Here is an 18,717-nt window from a genome sequence, read left to right on the forward strand (position 1 = left end):
GAATGATCTGGAGGCGAAGAAGTTGAGGGCAGTGGTGACTTTGACAGCGACAGGTAAGGAGATGCTGCTCGGCCCAGCCGGGAGCAGCTCGGCATGAAGGAGGCTGCAGATGTCTGCGACTACCTGGCGACTGACTCTGAGCCTCCGTATGCACTGCTCCTCAGAGAGGTCCAGGAAGCTGAGCCTCGATCTGTAGACCCTGTGGCGAGGGTAGTGCCTCCTGCAACGTCGCTCTCTCTGTTGTTGCCCTCTGTGCTCTTGTGCAGGTGCCCGTGGTGCAGCACTGTGTTGTGGAGCTCCAGGTGGCGGAGGTGGATGCCTTGCCTGGTGAGGATGGTGATGTTGCTCGTCCTCGGATGTATTGGTGAATGCAGCCATGGCGCCCCCCACCCTGATAGTGTCAGTTTGAGGGGGTCCAAAAAGTAGGTAAATATGTGTGAAGAGAACAATTCTGAGTGTGAACCAAGAATTTTCAGACTAAACACAAAGAACTCCCAGCCAAAAGTTTGTCTGAGAGAACTGAGTGCCCTGCTGCAATAACTCACCTTTTATCCCCATCTGGCAAACAGGGATTTAAATTTCCAAATGGGCTGCTGGCTGCAACCCGACTCCTTCACCATGGCGTGTTTCACACAGCACCGGAAACACGCTGAGGCTGCATTCAAATCGCTTGCCTTCATTCTTGATTGGATTTATGTACATTTCAAGTACTATAGGGTTGGGGAACAGTGCACACCCCCAGAGGACTCTGGATCATGTGTGTTCTTAGGTGTGTTGGAGCCGGGATTTCTGCCCGCTCCTGGAAATCCCGATTTTCTTCACTCCCAACACAGCCACAGTTTTGTTTTAAAATCGAGCCCTGTGTGTTTACGAGTTACTGGGAATCGGTGTGCGAGTTACTGGGACTGTGTTGAAGTTACTGGGGATCTGTGTGTGTGTATGTGTGTTACTGGGTCTGTGTGTGATATTGGGTCCGTGTGTTACTGGGATTGTGTGTGTGAGTTACTGGGATTGTGTGTGTGAGTTACTGGGATTGTGTGTATGAGTTACTGGGATTGTGTTTGTGTTACTGGGATTGTGTGTGTGTGTTACTGGGATTGTGTTTGTGTTACTGGGATTGTGTGTGTGAGTTACTGGGATTGTGTGTGTGTTACTGGGATTGTGTGTGTGAGTTACTGGGATTGTGTGTGTGAGTTACTGGGATTGTGTGTGTGAGTTACTGGGATTGTGTGTGTGAGTTACTGGGATTGTGTGTATGAGTTACTGGGATTGTGTTTGTGAGTTACTGGGATTGTGTGTGTGTGTTACTGGGATTGTGTTTGTGAGTTACTGGGATTGTGTTTGTGTTACTGGGATTGTGTGTGTGAGTTACTGGGATTGTGTGTGTGTTACTGGGATTGTGTGTGTGAGTTACTGGGATTGTGTGTGTGTTACTGGGATTGTGTGTGTGAGTTACTGGGATTGTGTGTTGGGATTGTGTGTGTGAGTTACTGGGATTGTGTGTTGGGATTGTGTGTGTGAGTTACTGGGATTGTGTTTGTGTTACTGGGATTGTGTGTTGGGATTGTGTGTGTGTTACTGGGATTGTGTTTGTGTTACTGGGATTGTGTTTGTATTACTGGGATTGTGTTTGTGAGTTACTGGGATTGTGTGTTTGTGTTACTGGGATTGTGTGTGTGAGTTACTGGGATTGTGTTTGTGTTACTGGGATTGTGTGTGTGAGTTACTGGGATTGTGTGTGTGTTAATTGGATCTGTATGTGTGTTACTGGGACTGTGTGGGGAAATGTATGACTATACAGGAACACGGAGTACCCCCGCCCCCCCATAAAGGGGCCGGCCATTGCTGCAGTAACACATCGTCCACTCCCCCTCCCCGAGCTCAGCCTCTTCGGACCTTCCGGATTCAACGCAACCAAAAGAAGGGACAGCGCCGACTCCGCTCCTTTACTGTGAGGAAGAGAACGGTCCGGGGAATTGGGACTCACGGTCACAGTGAGTGGAGTCGGAACTGTCCGGAGACTGACCGGAGCGGGGAGTGACCGGGGACTGTCCGGAGCGGGGAGTGACCGGGGTCTGTCCGGAGCGGGGAGTGACCGGGTACTGTCCGGAGCGGGGAGTGACCGGGGACTGTCCGGAGCGGGGAGTGACCGGGGACTGGCCGGAGCGGGGAGTGACCGGGGACTGTCCGGAGCGGGGAGTGACCGGGAGTGACCGGGGACTGTCCGGAGCGGGGAGTGACCGGGGACTGTCCGGAGCGGGGAGTGACCGGGAGTGACCGGGGACTGTCCGGAGCGGGGAGCGACCGGGGACTGTCCGGAGCGGGGAGTGACCGGGGACTGTCCGGAGCGGGGAGTGACCGGGGACTGTCCGGAGCGGGGAGTGACCGGGTGTGACCGGGTACTGTCCGGAGCGGGGAGTGACCGGGAGTGACCGGGGACTGTCCGGAGCGGGGAGTGACCGGGGACTATCCGGAGCGGGGAGTGACCGGGGACTGTCCGGAGCGGGGAGTGACCGGGAGTGACCGGGGACTGTCCGGAGCGTGGAGTGACCGGGGACTGTCCGGAGCGGGGAGTGACCGGGGACTGTCCGGAGCGGGGAGTGACCGGGGACTGTCCGGAGCGGGGAGTGACCGGGAGTGACCGGGGACTGTCCGGAGCGGGGAGTGACCGGGAGTGACCGGGTACTGTCCGGAGCGGGGAGTGACCGGGAGTGACCGGGTACTGTCCGGAGCGGGGAGTGACCGGGAGTGACCGGGGACTGTCCGGAGCGGGGAGTGACCGGGGACTGTCCGGAGCGGGGAGTGACCGGGGACTGTCCGGAGCCGCACCTCTGACCCTCTTTCCGCGGGCTCAGCCCGGTCCCGGGATGAACCTGCTCCTTCTCTTCAGCCTGCTCCAGGCGCTCGGATTTACCGGCGGGACCGCCTTCCACTATCCGTTCGCAGCGGCCGCTCTCCAGCTCAGCGCCCCGGAGCAGATGGCAGGACCGCCGGGCAGCGCCGCTAACAGCCGCCGGTAAGGTGCCGGACTCGGAACGAGCGTGGCTGGGGCACGAGTGTAACTAGTTAGTATGGGCTAGTGGAACCGGTTAGTGAGGCTGTAGTGAAACAGGTTAATGTGGGGCCAGTGGTACTGGTTAGTTTTCAGCTAGTGGAACTGGTTAGTGTGGGGCCAGTGGTACTGGTTAGTTTTCAGCTAGTGAAACAGGTTAATGTGGGGCCAGTGGTACTGGTTAGTTTTCAGCTAGTGGAACTGGTTAGTGTGGGGCTAGTGGGACCAGTTAGTGTTGGACCAATGGAATCAGTTAGTGTGGGGCTAGTGAAACTGGTTTGTATGGGACTAGTGGAACTGGTTAATGTTGGGCTAATGGGACTGGTTAGTATGGGGCTAATGAAACAGGTTAGTGTGGGGCCAGTGAAATGGGTTAGTACGGAGCTGGTAGAACTGGTTAATGTGGGGCTAGTGAAATGGGTTAGTGCGGGGGTACTGGTGAGTATGAGGCTAGTGAAACTGGTTAGTGTGGGGCTACTGGTGCTGGTTAGTGTGGTGCTTTTGAAACAGGTTAGTGTGTGATTAGTGTAACTGGTTAATGAGGCACTAGTGGAACTGGTTAGTGTGGGGCTAGTGAAATGGGTTAATTTTGGACTAGTGGGACTGGTTAGTGTGGGGCTAGTGAAAGTGGTTAGTATGAGACTAGTGGGAGGGGTTAGTGTTGGACTAGTGGAATCAGTTAGCATGGGGCTAGTGGAACTGGTTAATGTTGGGCTAGTGGAACTCGTTAGTATGGAACAAATGAAACTGGTTAGTGTGGGGCTAATGAAAATGGTTAGTGTGGGGGCTAGTGGAACCAGGTAGTGCGGGGGCTAGTGGGACTGGTTAATATAGGGCTAATGGAATGGGTTGGTACAGGGGTCATGGGAACGGGTTAGTGTCGGCGAGTGGAATGGGTTAATATGAGGCTAGTGGAACCGGTTAGTGTGAGGCTAGTGGAACTTGTTTGTGTGGGATTAGTGGGACCAATTAGTGTGGGGATAGTGGGACCGGTTATTGTGGGGCTGGCGGGTCCAGTTAGTGAGGTTAGTGGATTTAGTTAGTGTGAGGTTAGTGGATCCAGTCATTTTGGTGCGACTGGAACCAGTTCATGTCAGAAAAATTGAATAAGTTAGACTGAGACTAGTTGATGTAGTTAGTGTTGGATGAGCAGAACTAGCAATAGTCCGATTAATGGAACCAGTTGGAGTAAGACTAGTGGAAACAGTGGTGTAAGACTAATTAGTGTAAGCCTATTGGAACTAGGGTATTAAGTGAGATGGCGACTGCCTGCAATTCTCCAGTTGCCTGTAGATTAGGGGTTAACTTATTCCACTATTCTGAATCTAACCGGTCCCACTAGTCTCATATTAGAGTTGTTGTTGGTCCCGGGACCGGGCACACATGCAGGGCTCCCTCAGACTTTCTGTGTGCTCAGACGGTGTTCAACGAGTCCCTGGAAAGCAGCATTTGAGTCAGTGATAGGGGTGGCTGAGCTTCCAGAACTGACCTTCTTAGAAAGCAGAAAGAATTTTGTTTTTGAAAATAATGTGGGTTGGCTTGTTTGAGGGAGAGTCCAGTCAGTGCCTCACATCCCCATGGGTTTGTACTTCTTACAAATTTGACGAAATAAATCTATGGTCAACCTGTGAAGTGATGTCTGCAATTCACCAAAACTACTGTGGAGATACACCTAGGGACAGACAAGAACTGTGGAGATACACCCAGCGACAGAATAGAACTGTGGAGATACACCCAAGGACAGACTAGAACTGCAGAGATACACCCAGCTACAGATTAGAACTGTGGAGATACACCCAGCTACAGACTAGAACTGTAGAGATACACCCAGGGACAGACTAGAACTGTGGAGATACACCCAGCTACAGACAAGAACTGTGGAGATACACCCAGTGACAGACTAGAACTGTAGAGATACACCCAGGGACAGACTAGAACTGTGGAGATACACCTAGCTACAGACTAGAACTGTGGAGATACACCTAGCTACAGACTAGAACTGTGGAGATACACCTAGCTACAGACTAGAACTGTGGAGATACACCCAGGGACAGACTAGAACTGTGGAGATACACCCAGCTACAGACTAGAACTGTGGAGATACACCCAGCGACAGACTAGAACTGTGGAGATACACCCAGCTACAGACTAGAACTGTGGAGATACACCTAGCTACAGATGAGAACTGTGGAGATGAACCCAGGGACAGACTAGAACTGTGGAGATACACCTAGCTACAGACTAGAACTGTGGAGATACACCCAGTGACAGACTAGAACTGTGGAGATACACCCAGCTACAGATTAGAACTGTGGAGATACACCCAGCTACAGACTACAACTGTGGAGATACACCCAGCTACAGACTAGAACTGTGGAGATACACCCAGCTACAGACTAGAACTGTGGAGATACACCCAGGGACAGACTAGAACTGTGGAGATACACCCAGGGACAGACTAGAACTGTGGAGATGCACCTAGGGACAGACTAGAACTGTGGAGATACACCTAGCTACAGACTAGAACTGTGGAGATACACCCAGCCACAGTCTAGAACTGTGGAGATACACCCAGGGACAGACTAGAACTGTGGAGATGCACCTAGGGACAGACTAGAACTGTGGAGATACACCCAGCTACAGACTAGAACTGTGGAGATACACCCAGCTACAGACTAGAACTGTGGAGATACACCAAGCTACAGACTAGAACTGTGGAGATACACCCAGCTACAGACTAGAACTGTGGAGATACACCCAGGGACAGACTAGAACTGTGGAGATACACCCAGTGACAGACGAGAACTGTGGAGATACACCCAGCTACAGACTAGAACTGTGGAGGTACACCCAGCTACAGACTACAACTGTGGAGATACACCCAGCTACAGACTAGAACTGTGGAGATACACCCAGCTACAGACTAGAACTGTGGAGATACACCCAGGGACAGACTAGAACTGTGGAGATACACCCAGGGACAGACTAGAACTGTGGAGATGCACCTTGGGACAGACTAGAACTGTGGAGATACAACGAGCTACAGACTAGAACTGTGGAGATACACCCAGCCACAGGCTAGAACTGTGGAGATACACCCAGTGACAGACTAGAACTGTGGAGATACACCCAGCTACAGGCTAGAACTGTGGAGATACACCCAGCTACAGGCTAGAACTGTGGAGATACACCCAGTGACAGACTAGAACTGTGGAGATACACCCAGCTACAGACTAGAACTGTGGAGATACACCAAGCTACAGACTAGAACTGTGGAGATACACCCAGCGACAGAGTAGAACTGTGGAGATACATCCAGGGACAGACTAGAACTGTGGAGATACACCCAGTGACAGACTAGAACTGTGGAGATACACCCAGCTACAGACTAGAACTGTGGAGATACACCTAGCTACAGACTAGAACTGTGGAGATACACCCAGCTACAGATTAGAACTGTGGAGATACACCCAGCTACAGACTACAACTGTGGAGATACACCCAGCTACAGACTAGAACTGTGGAGATACACCCAGCTACAGACTAGAACTGTGGAGATACACCCAGGGACAGACTAGAACTGTGGAGATACACCCAGGGACAGACTAGAACTGTGGAGATGCACCTCGGGACAGACTAGAACTGTGGAGATACACCTAGCTACAGACTAGAACTGTGGAGATACACCCAGCCACAGGCTAGAACTGTGGAGATACACCCAGTGACAGACTAGAACTGTGGAGATACACCCAGCTACAGACTAGAACTGTGGAGATACACCCAGCTGCAGACTAGAACTGTGGAGATACACCAAGCTACAGACTAGAACTGTGGAGATACACCCAGCTACAGACTAGAACTGTGGAGATACACCCAGGGACAGACTAGAACTGTGCAGATACACCCAGTGACAGACGAGAACTGTGGAGATACACCCAGCTACAGACTAGAACTGTGGAGATACACCTAGCTACAGACTAGAACTGTGGAGATACACCCAGCTACAGACTAGAACTGTGGAGATACACCCAGCTACAGACTAGAACTGTGGAGATACACCCAGCCACAGACTAGAACTGTGGAGATACACCTAGCTACAGATGAGAACTGTGGAGATGAACCCAGGGACAGACTAGAACTGTGGAGATACACCTAGCTACAGACTAGAACTGTGGAGATACACCCAGTGACAGACTAGAACTGTGGAGATACACCCAGCTACAGATTAGAACTGTGGAGGTACACCCAGCTACAGACTACAACTGTGGAGATACACCCAGCTACAGACTAGAACTGTGGAGATACACCCAGCTACAGACTAGAACTGTGGAGATACACCCAGGGACAGACTAGAACTGTGGAGATACACCCAGGGACAGACTAGAACTGTGGAGATGCACCTAGGGACAACCTAGAACTGTGGAGATACAACGAGCTACAGACTAGAACTGTGGAGATACACCCAGCCACAGGCTAGAACTTTGGAGATACACCCAGTGACAGACTAGAACTGTGGAGATACACCCAGCTGCAGGCTAGAACTGTGGAGATACACCCAGCTACAGGCTAGAACTGTGGAGATACACCCAGTGACAGACTAGAACTGTGGAGATACACCCAGCTACAGACTAGAACTGTGGAGATACACCAAGCTACAGACTAGAACTGTGGAGATACACCCAGCGACAGACTAGAACTGTGGAGATACACCCAGGGACAGACTAGAACTGTGGAGATACACCCAGTGACAGACTAGAACTGTGGAGATACACCCAGCTACAGACTAGAACTGTGGAGATACACCTAGCTACAGACTAGAACTGTGGAGATACACCCAGTGACAGACTCGAACTGTGGAGATACACCCAGCTACAGACTAGAACTGAGGAGATACACCCAGGGAAAGACTAGAACTGTGGAGATGCACCCAGGGACAGACTAGAACTGTGGAGATACACCCAGCTACAGGCTAGAACTTTGGAGATACACCCAGTGACAGACTAGATCTGTGGAGATACACCCAGCTACAGACTAGAACTGTGGAGATACACCTAGCTACAGACTAGAACTGTGGAGATACACCCAGCTACAGACTAGAACTGTGGAGATACACCCAGCGACAGGCTAGAACTGTGGAGATACACCCAGTGACAGACTAGAACTGTGGAGATACACCCAGCTACAGACTAGAACTGTGGAGATACACCTAGCTACAGACTAGAACTGTGGAGATACACCCAGCTACAGACTAGAACTGTGGAGATACACCCAGCGACAGGCTAGAACTGTGGAGATACACCCAGTGACAGACTAGAACTGTGGAGATACACCCAGCTACAGACTAGAACTGTGGAGATACACCTAGCTACAGACTAGAACTGTGGAGATACACCCAGCTACAGACTAGAACTGTGGAGATACACCCAGGGACAGACTGGAACTGTGGAGATACACCCAGTGACAGACTAGAGCTGTGGAGATACACCCAGCTACAGACAAGAACTGTGGAGATACACCCAGGGACAGACTAGAAGCTTGGAGATACACCAAGGGACAGACTAGAACTGTGGAGATACACCCAGGGACAGACTAGAACTGTGGAGATACACCCAGGGACAGACTAGAACTGTAGAGATACACCCAGGGACAGACTAGAACTGTGGAGATACACTAGCTACAGACTGGAACTGTGGAGATACACCCAGCTACAGGCTAGAACTGTGGAGATACACCCAGCGACAGGCTAGAACTGTGGAGATACACACAGGGACAGACTAGAACTGTAGAGATACACCCAGGGACAGACTAGAACTGTGGAGATACACTAGCTACAGACTGGAACTGTGGAGATACACCCAGCTACAGGCTAGAACTGTGGAGATACACCCAGCGACAGGCTAGAACTGTGGAGATACACCCAGTGACAGACAAGAACTGTGGAGATGCACCCAGCTGCAGACTAGAACTGTGGAGATACACCTAGCTACAGACTAGAACTGTGGAGATACACCCAGCTACAGACTAGAACTGTGGAGATACACCCAGGGACAGACTAGAACTGTGGAGATACACCCAGGGACAGACTAGAACTGTGGAGATACACCCAGGGACAGACTGGAACTGTGGAGATTCACCCAGTGACAGACTAGAACTGTGGAGATACACCCAGCTACAGACTAGAACTGTGGAGATACACCTAGCTACAGACTAGAACTGTGGAGATACACCCAATGACAGACTAGAACTGTAGAGATACAACCAGCTACAGACTAGAACTGTGGAGATACACCTAGCTACCGACTGGAACTGTGGAGATACACCCAGCTACAGGCTCGAACTGTGGAGATACACCGAGCTGCAGACTGGAACTGTGGAGATACACCTAGGGACAGACGAGAACTGTGGAGATACACCTAGCTGCAGACTGGAACTGTGGAGATACACCCAGCTACAGGCTCGAACTGTGGAGATACACCCAGTGACAGACTAGAACTGTGGAGAAACACCGAGCTGCAGACTGGAACTGTGGAGATACACCCAGCTACAGGCTAGAACTGTGGAGATACACCCAGTGACAGACTAGAACTGTGGAGATACACCTAGCTACAGACTAGAACTGTGGAGATACACCCAGTGACAGACTAGAACTGTGGAGATACACCCAGCTACAGATTAGAACTGTGGAGGTACACCCAGCTACAGACTACAACTGTGGAGATACACCCAGCTACAGACTAGAACTGTGGAGATACACCCAGCTACAGACTAGAACTGTGGAGATACACCCAGAGACAGACTAGAACTGTGGAGATACACCCAGGGACAGACAAAAACTGTGGAGATGCACCAAGGGACAGACTAGAACTGTGGAGATACACCGAGCTACAGACTAGAACTGTGGAGATACACCCAGCCACAGGCTAGAACTGTGGAGATACACCCAGTGACAGACTAGAACTGTGGAGATACACCCAGCGACAGGCTAGAACTGTGGAGATACACCCAGCTACAGGCTTGAACTGTGGAGATACACCCAGTGACAGACTAGAACTGTAGAGATACACCGAGCTACAGACTAGAACTGTGGAGATACACCCAGCTACAGACTGGAACTGTGGAGATACACCCAGGGACAGACTGGAACTGTGGAGATACACCCAGTGACAGACTAGAACTGTGGAGATACACCCAGCTACAGACTAGAACTGTGGAGATACACCCAGGGACAGACTAGAACCTTGGGGATACACCAAGGGACAGACTAGAACTGTGGAGATACACCCAGGGACAGACTAGAACTGTGGAGATACACCCAGGGACAGACTAGAACTGTGGAGATACACCCAGTGACAGACTAGAACTGTGGAGATACACCCAGGGACAGACTGGAACTGTGGAGATACACCCAGTGACAGACTAGAACTGTGGAGATGCACCCAGCTGCAGACTAGAACTGTGGAGATACACCTAGCTACCGACTAGAACTGTGGAGATACACCCAGCTACAGACTAGAACTGTGGAGATACACCCAGGGACAGACTAGAACTGTGGAGATATACCCAGGGACAGACTAGAACTGTGGAGATACACCCAGTGACAGACGAGAACTGTGGAGATACACCCAGCTACAGGCTTGAACTGTGGAGATACACCCAGTGACAGACTAGAACTGTAGAGATACACCTAGCTACAGACTAGAACTGTGGAGATACACCCAGCGACAGACTAGAACTGTGGAGATACACCCAGCTACAGACTAGAACTGTGGAGATACACCCAGCCACAGACTAGAACTGTGGAGATACACCTAGCTACAGATGAGAACTGTGGAGATGAACCCAGGGACAGACTAGAACTGTGGAGATACACCTAGCTACAGGCTAGAACTGTGGAGATACACCCAGGGACAGACTAGAACTGTAGAGATACACCCAGGGACAGACTAGAACTGTGGAGATACACTAGCTACAGACTGGAACTGTGGAGATACACCCAGCTACAGGCTAGAACTGTGGAGATACACCCAGCGACAGGCTAGAACTGTGGAGATACACCCAGTGACAGACAAGAACTGTGGAGATGCACCCAGCTGCAGACTAGAACTGTGGAGATACACCTAGCTACAGACTAGAACTGTGGAGATACACCCAGCTGCAGACTAGAACTGTGGAGATACACCCAGGGACAGACTAGAACTGTGGAGATACACCCAGGGACAGACTAGAACTGTGGAGATACACCCAGGGACAGACTGGAACTGTGGAGATACACCCAGTGACAGACTAGCACTGTGGAGATACACCCAGCTACAGACTAGAACTGTGGAGATACACCTAGCTACAGACTAGAACTGTGGAGATACACCCAATGACAGACTAGAACTGTCGAGATACAACCAGCTACAGACTAGAACTGTGGAGATACACCTAGCTACAGACTGGAACTGTGGAGATACACCCAGCTACAGGCTCGAACTGTGGAGATACACCGAGCTGCAGACTGGAACTGTGGAGATACACCCAGGGACAGACGAGAACTGTGGAGATACACCCAGGGACAGACTGGAACTGTGGAGATACACCCAGTGACAGACTAGAACTGTGGAGATACACCCAGCTACAGACTAGAACTGTGGAGATACACCCAGGGACAGACTAGAACCTTGGGGATACACCAAGGGACAGACTAGAACTGTGGAGATACACCCAGGGACAGACTAGAACTGTGGAGATACACCCAGGGACAGACTAGAACTGTGGAGATACACCCAGGGACAGACTAGAACTGTGGAGATACACCCAGGGACAGACTGGAACTGTGGAGATACACCCAGTGACAGACTAGAACTGTGGAGATGCACCCAGCTGCAGACTAGAACTGTGGAGATACACCTAGCTACAGACTAGAACTGTGGAGATACACCCAGCTACAGACTAGAACTGTGGAGATACACCCAGGGACAGACTAGAACTGTGGAGATACACCCAGCTACAGGCTAGAACTGTGGAGATACACCCAGCTACAGGCTTGAACTGTGGAGATACACCCAGTGACAGACTAGAACTGTAGAGATACACCTAGCTACAGACTAGAACTGTGGAGATACACCCAGCTACAGACTAGAACTGTGGAGATACACCCAGCCACAGACTAGAACTGTGGAGATACACCTAGCTACAGATGAGAACTGTGGAGATGAACCCAGGGACAGACTAGAACTGTGGAGATACACCTAGCTACAGACTAGAACTGTGGAGATACACCCAGTGACAGACTAGAACTGTGGAGATACACCCAGCTACAGATTAGAACTGTGGAGATACACCTAGCTACAGATGAGAACTGTGGAGATGAACCCAGGGACAGACTACAACTGTGGAGATACACCCAGCTACAGACTAGAACTGTGGAGATACACCCAGCTACAGACTAGAACTGTGGAGATACACCCAGGGACAGACTAGAACTGTGGAGATACACCCAGGGACAGACTAGAACTGTGGAGATGCACCTAGGGACAGACTAGAACTGTGGAGATACAACGAGCTACAGACTAGAACTGTGGAGATACACCCAGCCACAGGCTAGAACTGTGGAGATACACCCAGTGACAGACTAGAACTGTGGAGATACACCCAGCTACAGGCTAGAACTGTGGAGATACACCCAGCTACAGGCTAGAACTGTGGAGATACACCCAGTGACAGACTAGAACTGTGGAGATACACCCAGCTACAGACTAGAACTGTGGAGATACACCAAGCTACAGACTAGAACTGTGGAGATACACCCAGCGACAGACTAGAACTGTGGAGATACACCCAGGGACAGACTAGAACTGTGGAGATACACCCAGTGACAGACTAGAACTGTGGAGATACACCCAGCTACAGACTAGAACTGTGGAGATACACCTAGCTACAGACTAGAACTGTGGAGATACACCCAGTGACAGACTCGAACTGTGGAGATACACCCAGCTACAGACTAGAACTGAGGAGATACACCCAGGGAAAGACTAGAACTGTGGAGATGCACCCAGGGACAGACTAGAACTGTGGAGATACACCCAGCTGCAGGCAAGAACTGTGGAGATACACCCAGTGACAGACTAGATCTGTGGAGATACACCCAGCTACAGGCTAGAACTGTGGAGATACACCCAGCGACAGGCTAGAACTGTGGAGATACACCCAGTGACAGACTAGAACTGTGGAGATACACCCAGCTACAGACTAGAACTGTGGAGATACACCCAGGGACAGACTGGAACTGTGGAGATACACCCAGTGACAGACTAGAACTGTGGAGATACACCCAGCTACAGACTAGAACTGTGGAGATACACCCAGGGACAGACTAGAAGCTTGGAGATACACCAAGGGACAGACTAGAACTGTGGAGATACACCCAGGGACAGACTAGAACTGTGGAGATACACCCAGGGACAGACTAGAACTGTAGAGATACACCCAGGGACAGACTAGAACTGTGGAGATACACTAGCTACAGACTGGAACTGTGGAGATACACCCAGCTACAGGCTAGAACTGTGGAGATACACCCAGCGACAGGCTAGAACTGTGGAGATACACCCAGGGACAGACTAGAACTGTAGAGATACACCCAGGGACAGACTAGAACTGTGGAGATACACTAGCTACAGACTGGAACTGTGGAGATACACCCAGCTACAGGCTAGAACTGTGGAGATACACCCAGCGACAGGCTAGAACTGTGGAGATACACCCAGTGACAGACAAGAACTGTGGAGATGCACCCAGCTGCAGACTAGAACTGTGGAGATACACCTAGCTACAGACTAGAACTGTGGAGATACACCCAGCTACAGACTAGAACTGTGGAGATACACCCAGGGACAGACTAGAACTGTGGAGATACACCCAGGGACAGACTAGAACTGTGGAGATACACCCAGGGACAGACTGGAACTGTGGAGATACACCCAGTGACAGACTAGAACTGTGGAGATACACCCAGCTACAGACTAGAACTGTGGAGATACACCTAGCTACAGACTAGAACTGTGGAGATACACCCAATGACAGACTAGAACTGTAGAGATACAACCAGCTACAGACTAGAACTGTGGAGATACACCTAGCTACAGACTGGAACTGTGGAGATACACCCAGCTACAGGCTCGAACTGTGGAGATACACCGAGCTGCAGACTGGAACTGTGGAGATACACCCAGGGACAGACGAGAACTGTGGAGATACACCTAGCTGCAGACTGGAACTGTGGAGATACACCCAGCTACAGGCTAGAACTGTGGAGATACACCCAGTGACAGACTAGAACTGTGGAGAAACACCGAGCTGCAGACTGGAACTGTGGAGATACACCCAGCTACAGGCTAGAACTGTGGAGATACACCCAGTGACAGACTAGAACCGTGGAGATACACCCAGCTACAGACTAGAACTGTGGAGATACACCCAGTGACAGACTAGAACTGTGGAGATACACCCAGCTACAGATTAGAACTGTGGAGGTACACCCAGCTACAGACTACAACTGTGGAGATACACCCAGCTACAGACTAGAACTGTGGAGATACACCCAGCGACAGACTAGAACTGTGGACATACACCCAGGGACAGACTAGAACTGTGGAGATACACCCAGTGACAGACTAGAACTGTGGAGATGCACCCAGCTGCAGACTAGAACTGTGGAGATACACCTAGCTACAGACTAGAACTGTGGAGATACACCCAGCTACAGACTAGAACTGTGGAGATATACCCAGGGACAGACTAGAACTGTGGAGATACACCCAGCTACAGGCTAGAACTGTGGAGATACACCCAGCTACAGGCTTGAACTGTGGAGATACACCCAGTGACAGACTAGAACTGTAGAGATACACCTAGCTACAGACTAGAACTGTGGAGATACACCCAGCTACAGACTAGAACTGTGGAGATACACCCAGCCACAGACTAGAACTGTGGAGATACACCTAGCTACAGATGAGAACTGTGGAGATGAACCCAGGGACAGACTAGAACTGTGGAGATACACCTAGCTACAGACTAGAACTGTGGAGATACACCCAGTGACAGACTAGAACTGTGGAGATACACCCAGCTACAGATTAGAACTGTGGAGATACACCCAGCTACAGGCTAGAACTGTGGAGATACACCCAGCTACAGGCTAGAACTGTGGAGATACACCCAGCGACAGGCTAGAACTGTGGAGATACACCCAGTGACAGACAAGAACTGTGGAGATGCACCCAGCTGCAGACTAGAACTGTGGAGATACACCTAGCTACAGACTAGAACTGTGGAGATACACCCAGCTACAGACTAGAACTGTGGAGATACACCCAGGGACAGACTAGAACTGTGGAGATACACCCAGGGACAGACTAGAACTGTGGAGATACACCCAGGGACAGACTGGAACTGTGGAGATACACCCAGTGACAGACTAGAACTGTGGAGATACACCCAGCTACAGACTAGAACTGTGGAGATACACCTAGCTACAGACTAGAACTGTGGAGATACACCCAATGACAGACTAGAACTGTAAAGATACAACCAGCTACAGACTAGAACTGTGGAGATACACCTAGCTACAGACTGGAACTGTGGAGATACACCCAGCTACAGGCTCGAACTGTGGAGATACACCGAGCTGCAGACTGGAACTGTGGAGATACACCCAGGGACAGACGAGAACTGTGGAGATACACCTAGCTGCAGACTGGAACTGTGGAGATACACCCAGCTACAGGCTAGAACTGTGGAGATACACCCAGTGACAGACTAGAACTGTGGAGAAACACCGAGCTGCAGACTGGAACTGTGGAGATACACCCAGCTACAGGCTAGAACTGTGGAGATACACCCAGTGACAGACTAGAACCGTGGAGATACACCTAGCTACAGACTAGAACTGTGGAGATACACCCAGTGACAGACTAGAACTGTGGAGATACACCCAGCTACAGATTAGAACTGTGGAGGTACACCCAGCTACAGACTACAACTGTGGAGATACACCCAGCTACAGACTAGAACTGTGGAGATACACCCAGCGACAGACTAGAACTGTGGACAGACACCCAGGGACAGACTAGAACTGTGGAGATACACCCAGTGACAGACTAGAACTGTGGAGATGCACCCAGCTGCAGACTAGAACTGTGGAGATACACCTAGCTACAGACTAGAACTGTGGAGATACACCCAGCTACAGACTAGAACTGTGGAGATACACCCAGGGACAGACTAGAACTGTGGAGATACACCCAGCTACAGGCTAGAACTGTGGAGATACACCCAGCTACAGGCTTGAACTGTGGAGATACACCCAGTGACAGACTAGAACTGTGGAGATACACCTAGCTACAGACTAGAACTGTGGAGATACACCCAGCTACAGACTAGAACTGTGGAGATACACCCAGCCACAGACTAGAACTGTGGAGATACACCTAGCTACAGATGAGAACTGTGGAGATGAACCCAGGGACAGACTAGAACTGTGGAGATACACCTAGCTACAGACTAGAACTGTGGAGATACACCCAGTGACAGACTAGAACTGTGGAGATACACCCAGCTACAGATTAGAACTGTGGAGATACACCTAGCGACAGATGAGAACTGTGGAGATGAACCCAGGGACAGACTACAACTGTGGAGATACACCCAGCTACAGACTAGAACTGTGGAGATACACCCAGCTACAGACTAGAACTGTGGAGATACACCCAGGGACAGACTAGAACTGTGGAGATACACCCAGGGACAGACTAGAACTGTGGAGATGCACCTAGGGACAGACTAGAACTGTGGAGATACAACGAGCTACAGACTAGAACTGTGGAGATACACCCAGCCACAGGCTAGAACTGTGGAGATACACCCAGTGACAGACTAGAACTGTGGAGATACACCCAGCTACAGGCTAGAACTGTGGAGATACACCCAGCTACAGGCTAGAACTGTGGAGATACACCCAGTGACAGACTAGAACTGTGGAGATACACCCAGCTACAGACTAGAACTGTGGAGATACACCAAGCTACAGACTAGAACTGTGGAGATACACCCAGCGACAGACTAGAACTGTGGAGATACACCCAGGGACAGACTAGAACTGTGGAGATACACCCAGTGACAGACTAGAACTGTGGAGATACACCCAGCTACAGACTAGATCTGTGGAGATACACCTAGCTACAGACTAGAACTGTGGAGATACACCCAGTGACAGACTCGAACTGTGGAGATACACCCAGCTACAGACTAGAACTGAGGAGATACACCCAGGGAAAGACTAGAACTGTGGAGATGCACCCAGGGACAGACTAGAAGTGTGGAGATACACCCAGCTGCAGGCAAGAACTGTGGAGATACACCCAGTGACAGACTAGATCTGTGGAGATACACCCAGCTACAGGCTAGAACTGTGGAGATACACCCAGCGACAGGCTAGAACTGTGGAGATACACCCAGTGACAGACTAGAACTGTGGAGATACACCCAGCTACAGACTAGAACTGTGGAGATACACCGAGCTACAGACTAGAACTGTGGAGATCCACCCAGCTACAGACTAGAACTGTGGAGATACACCCAGGGACAGACTGGAACTGTGGAGATACACCCAGTGACAGACTAGAACTGTGGAGATACACCCAGCTACAGACTAGAACTGTGGAGATACACCCAGGGACAGACTAGAAGCTTGGAGATACACCAAGGGACAGACTAGAACTGTGGAGATACACCCAGGGACAGACTAGAACTGTAGAGATACACCCAGGGACAGACTAGAACTGTGGAGATACACTAGCTACAGACTGGAACTGTGGAGATACACCCAGCTACAGGCTAGAACTGTGGAGATGCACCCAGCGACAGGCTAGAACTGTGGAGATACACCCAGGGACAGACTAGAACTGTAGAGATACACCCAGGGACAGACTAGAACTGTGGAGATACACTAGCTACAGACTGGAACTGTGGAGATACACCCAGCTACAGGCTAGAACTGTGGAGATACACCCAGCGACAGGCTAGAACTGTGGAGATACACCCAGTGACAGACAAGAACTGTGGAGATGCACCCAGCTGCAGACTAGAACTGTGGAGATACACCTAGCTACAGACTAGAACTGTGGAGATACACCCAGCTACAGACTAGAACTGTGGAGATACACCCAGGGACAGACTAGAACTGTGGAGATACACCCAGGGACAGACTAGAACTGTGGAGATACACCCAGGGACAGACTGGAACTGTGGAGATACACCCAGTGACAGACTAGAACTGTGGAGATACACCCAGCTACAGACTAGAACTGTGGAGATACACCTAGCTACAGACTAGAACTGTGGAGATACACCCAATGACAGACTAGAACTGTAGAGATACAACCAGCTACAGACTAGAACTGTGGAGATACACCTAGCTACAGACTGGAACTGTGGAGATACACCCAGCTACAGGCTCGAACTGTGGAGATACACCGAGCTGCAGACTGGAACTGTGGAGATACACCCAGGGACAGACGAGAACTGTGGAGATACACCTAGCTGCAGACTGGAACTGTGGAGATACACCCAGCTACAGGCTAGAACTGTGGAGATACACCCAGTGACAGACTAGAACT

General features: G+C 50.6%; 1 protein-coding gene across 3 annotated transcripts in view; it reads left to right on the top strand.

Moving 5' to 3' along the window:
- The first annotated feature begins 1,901 nt into the window (after nt 1-1,901).
- The window catches only part of LOC137344771 (collagen alpha-1(XXVI) chain), a 579,410-nt gene continuing 562,594 nt past the window's right edge, over nt 1,902-18,717 (top strand). For 2 of the 3 annotated variants that reach the window (XM_068007904.1, XM_068007903.1), the window contains exon 1: nt 2,524-3,016. In XM_068007904.1, coding sequence (XP_067864005.1) covers nt 2,868-3,016 — 149 coding nt within the window. In that variant the 5' untranslated portion in view covers nt 2,524-2,867. Of the gene's footprint in view, nt 1,995-2,523; nt 3,017-18,717 lie in introns of those variants that run through there. The other variant, XM_068007902.1, reaches the window with a different exon arrangement.

This window comes from Heptranchias perlo, chromosome 28, assembly GCF_035084215.1.
Source record: "Heptranchias perlo isolate sHepPer1 chromosome 28, sHepPer1.hap1, whole genome shotgun sequence".
Classification (NCBI taxonomy): Eukaryota; Metazoa; Chordata; class Chondrichthyes; order Hexanchiformes; family Hexanchidae; genus Heptranchias; species Heptranchias perlo.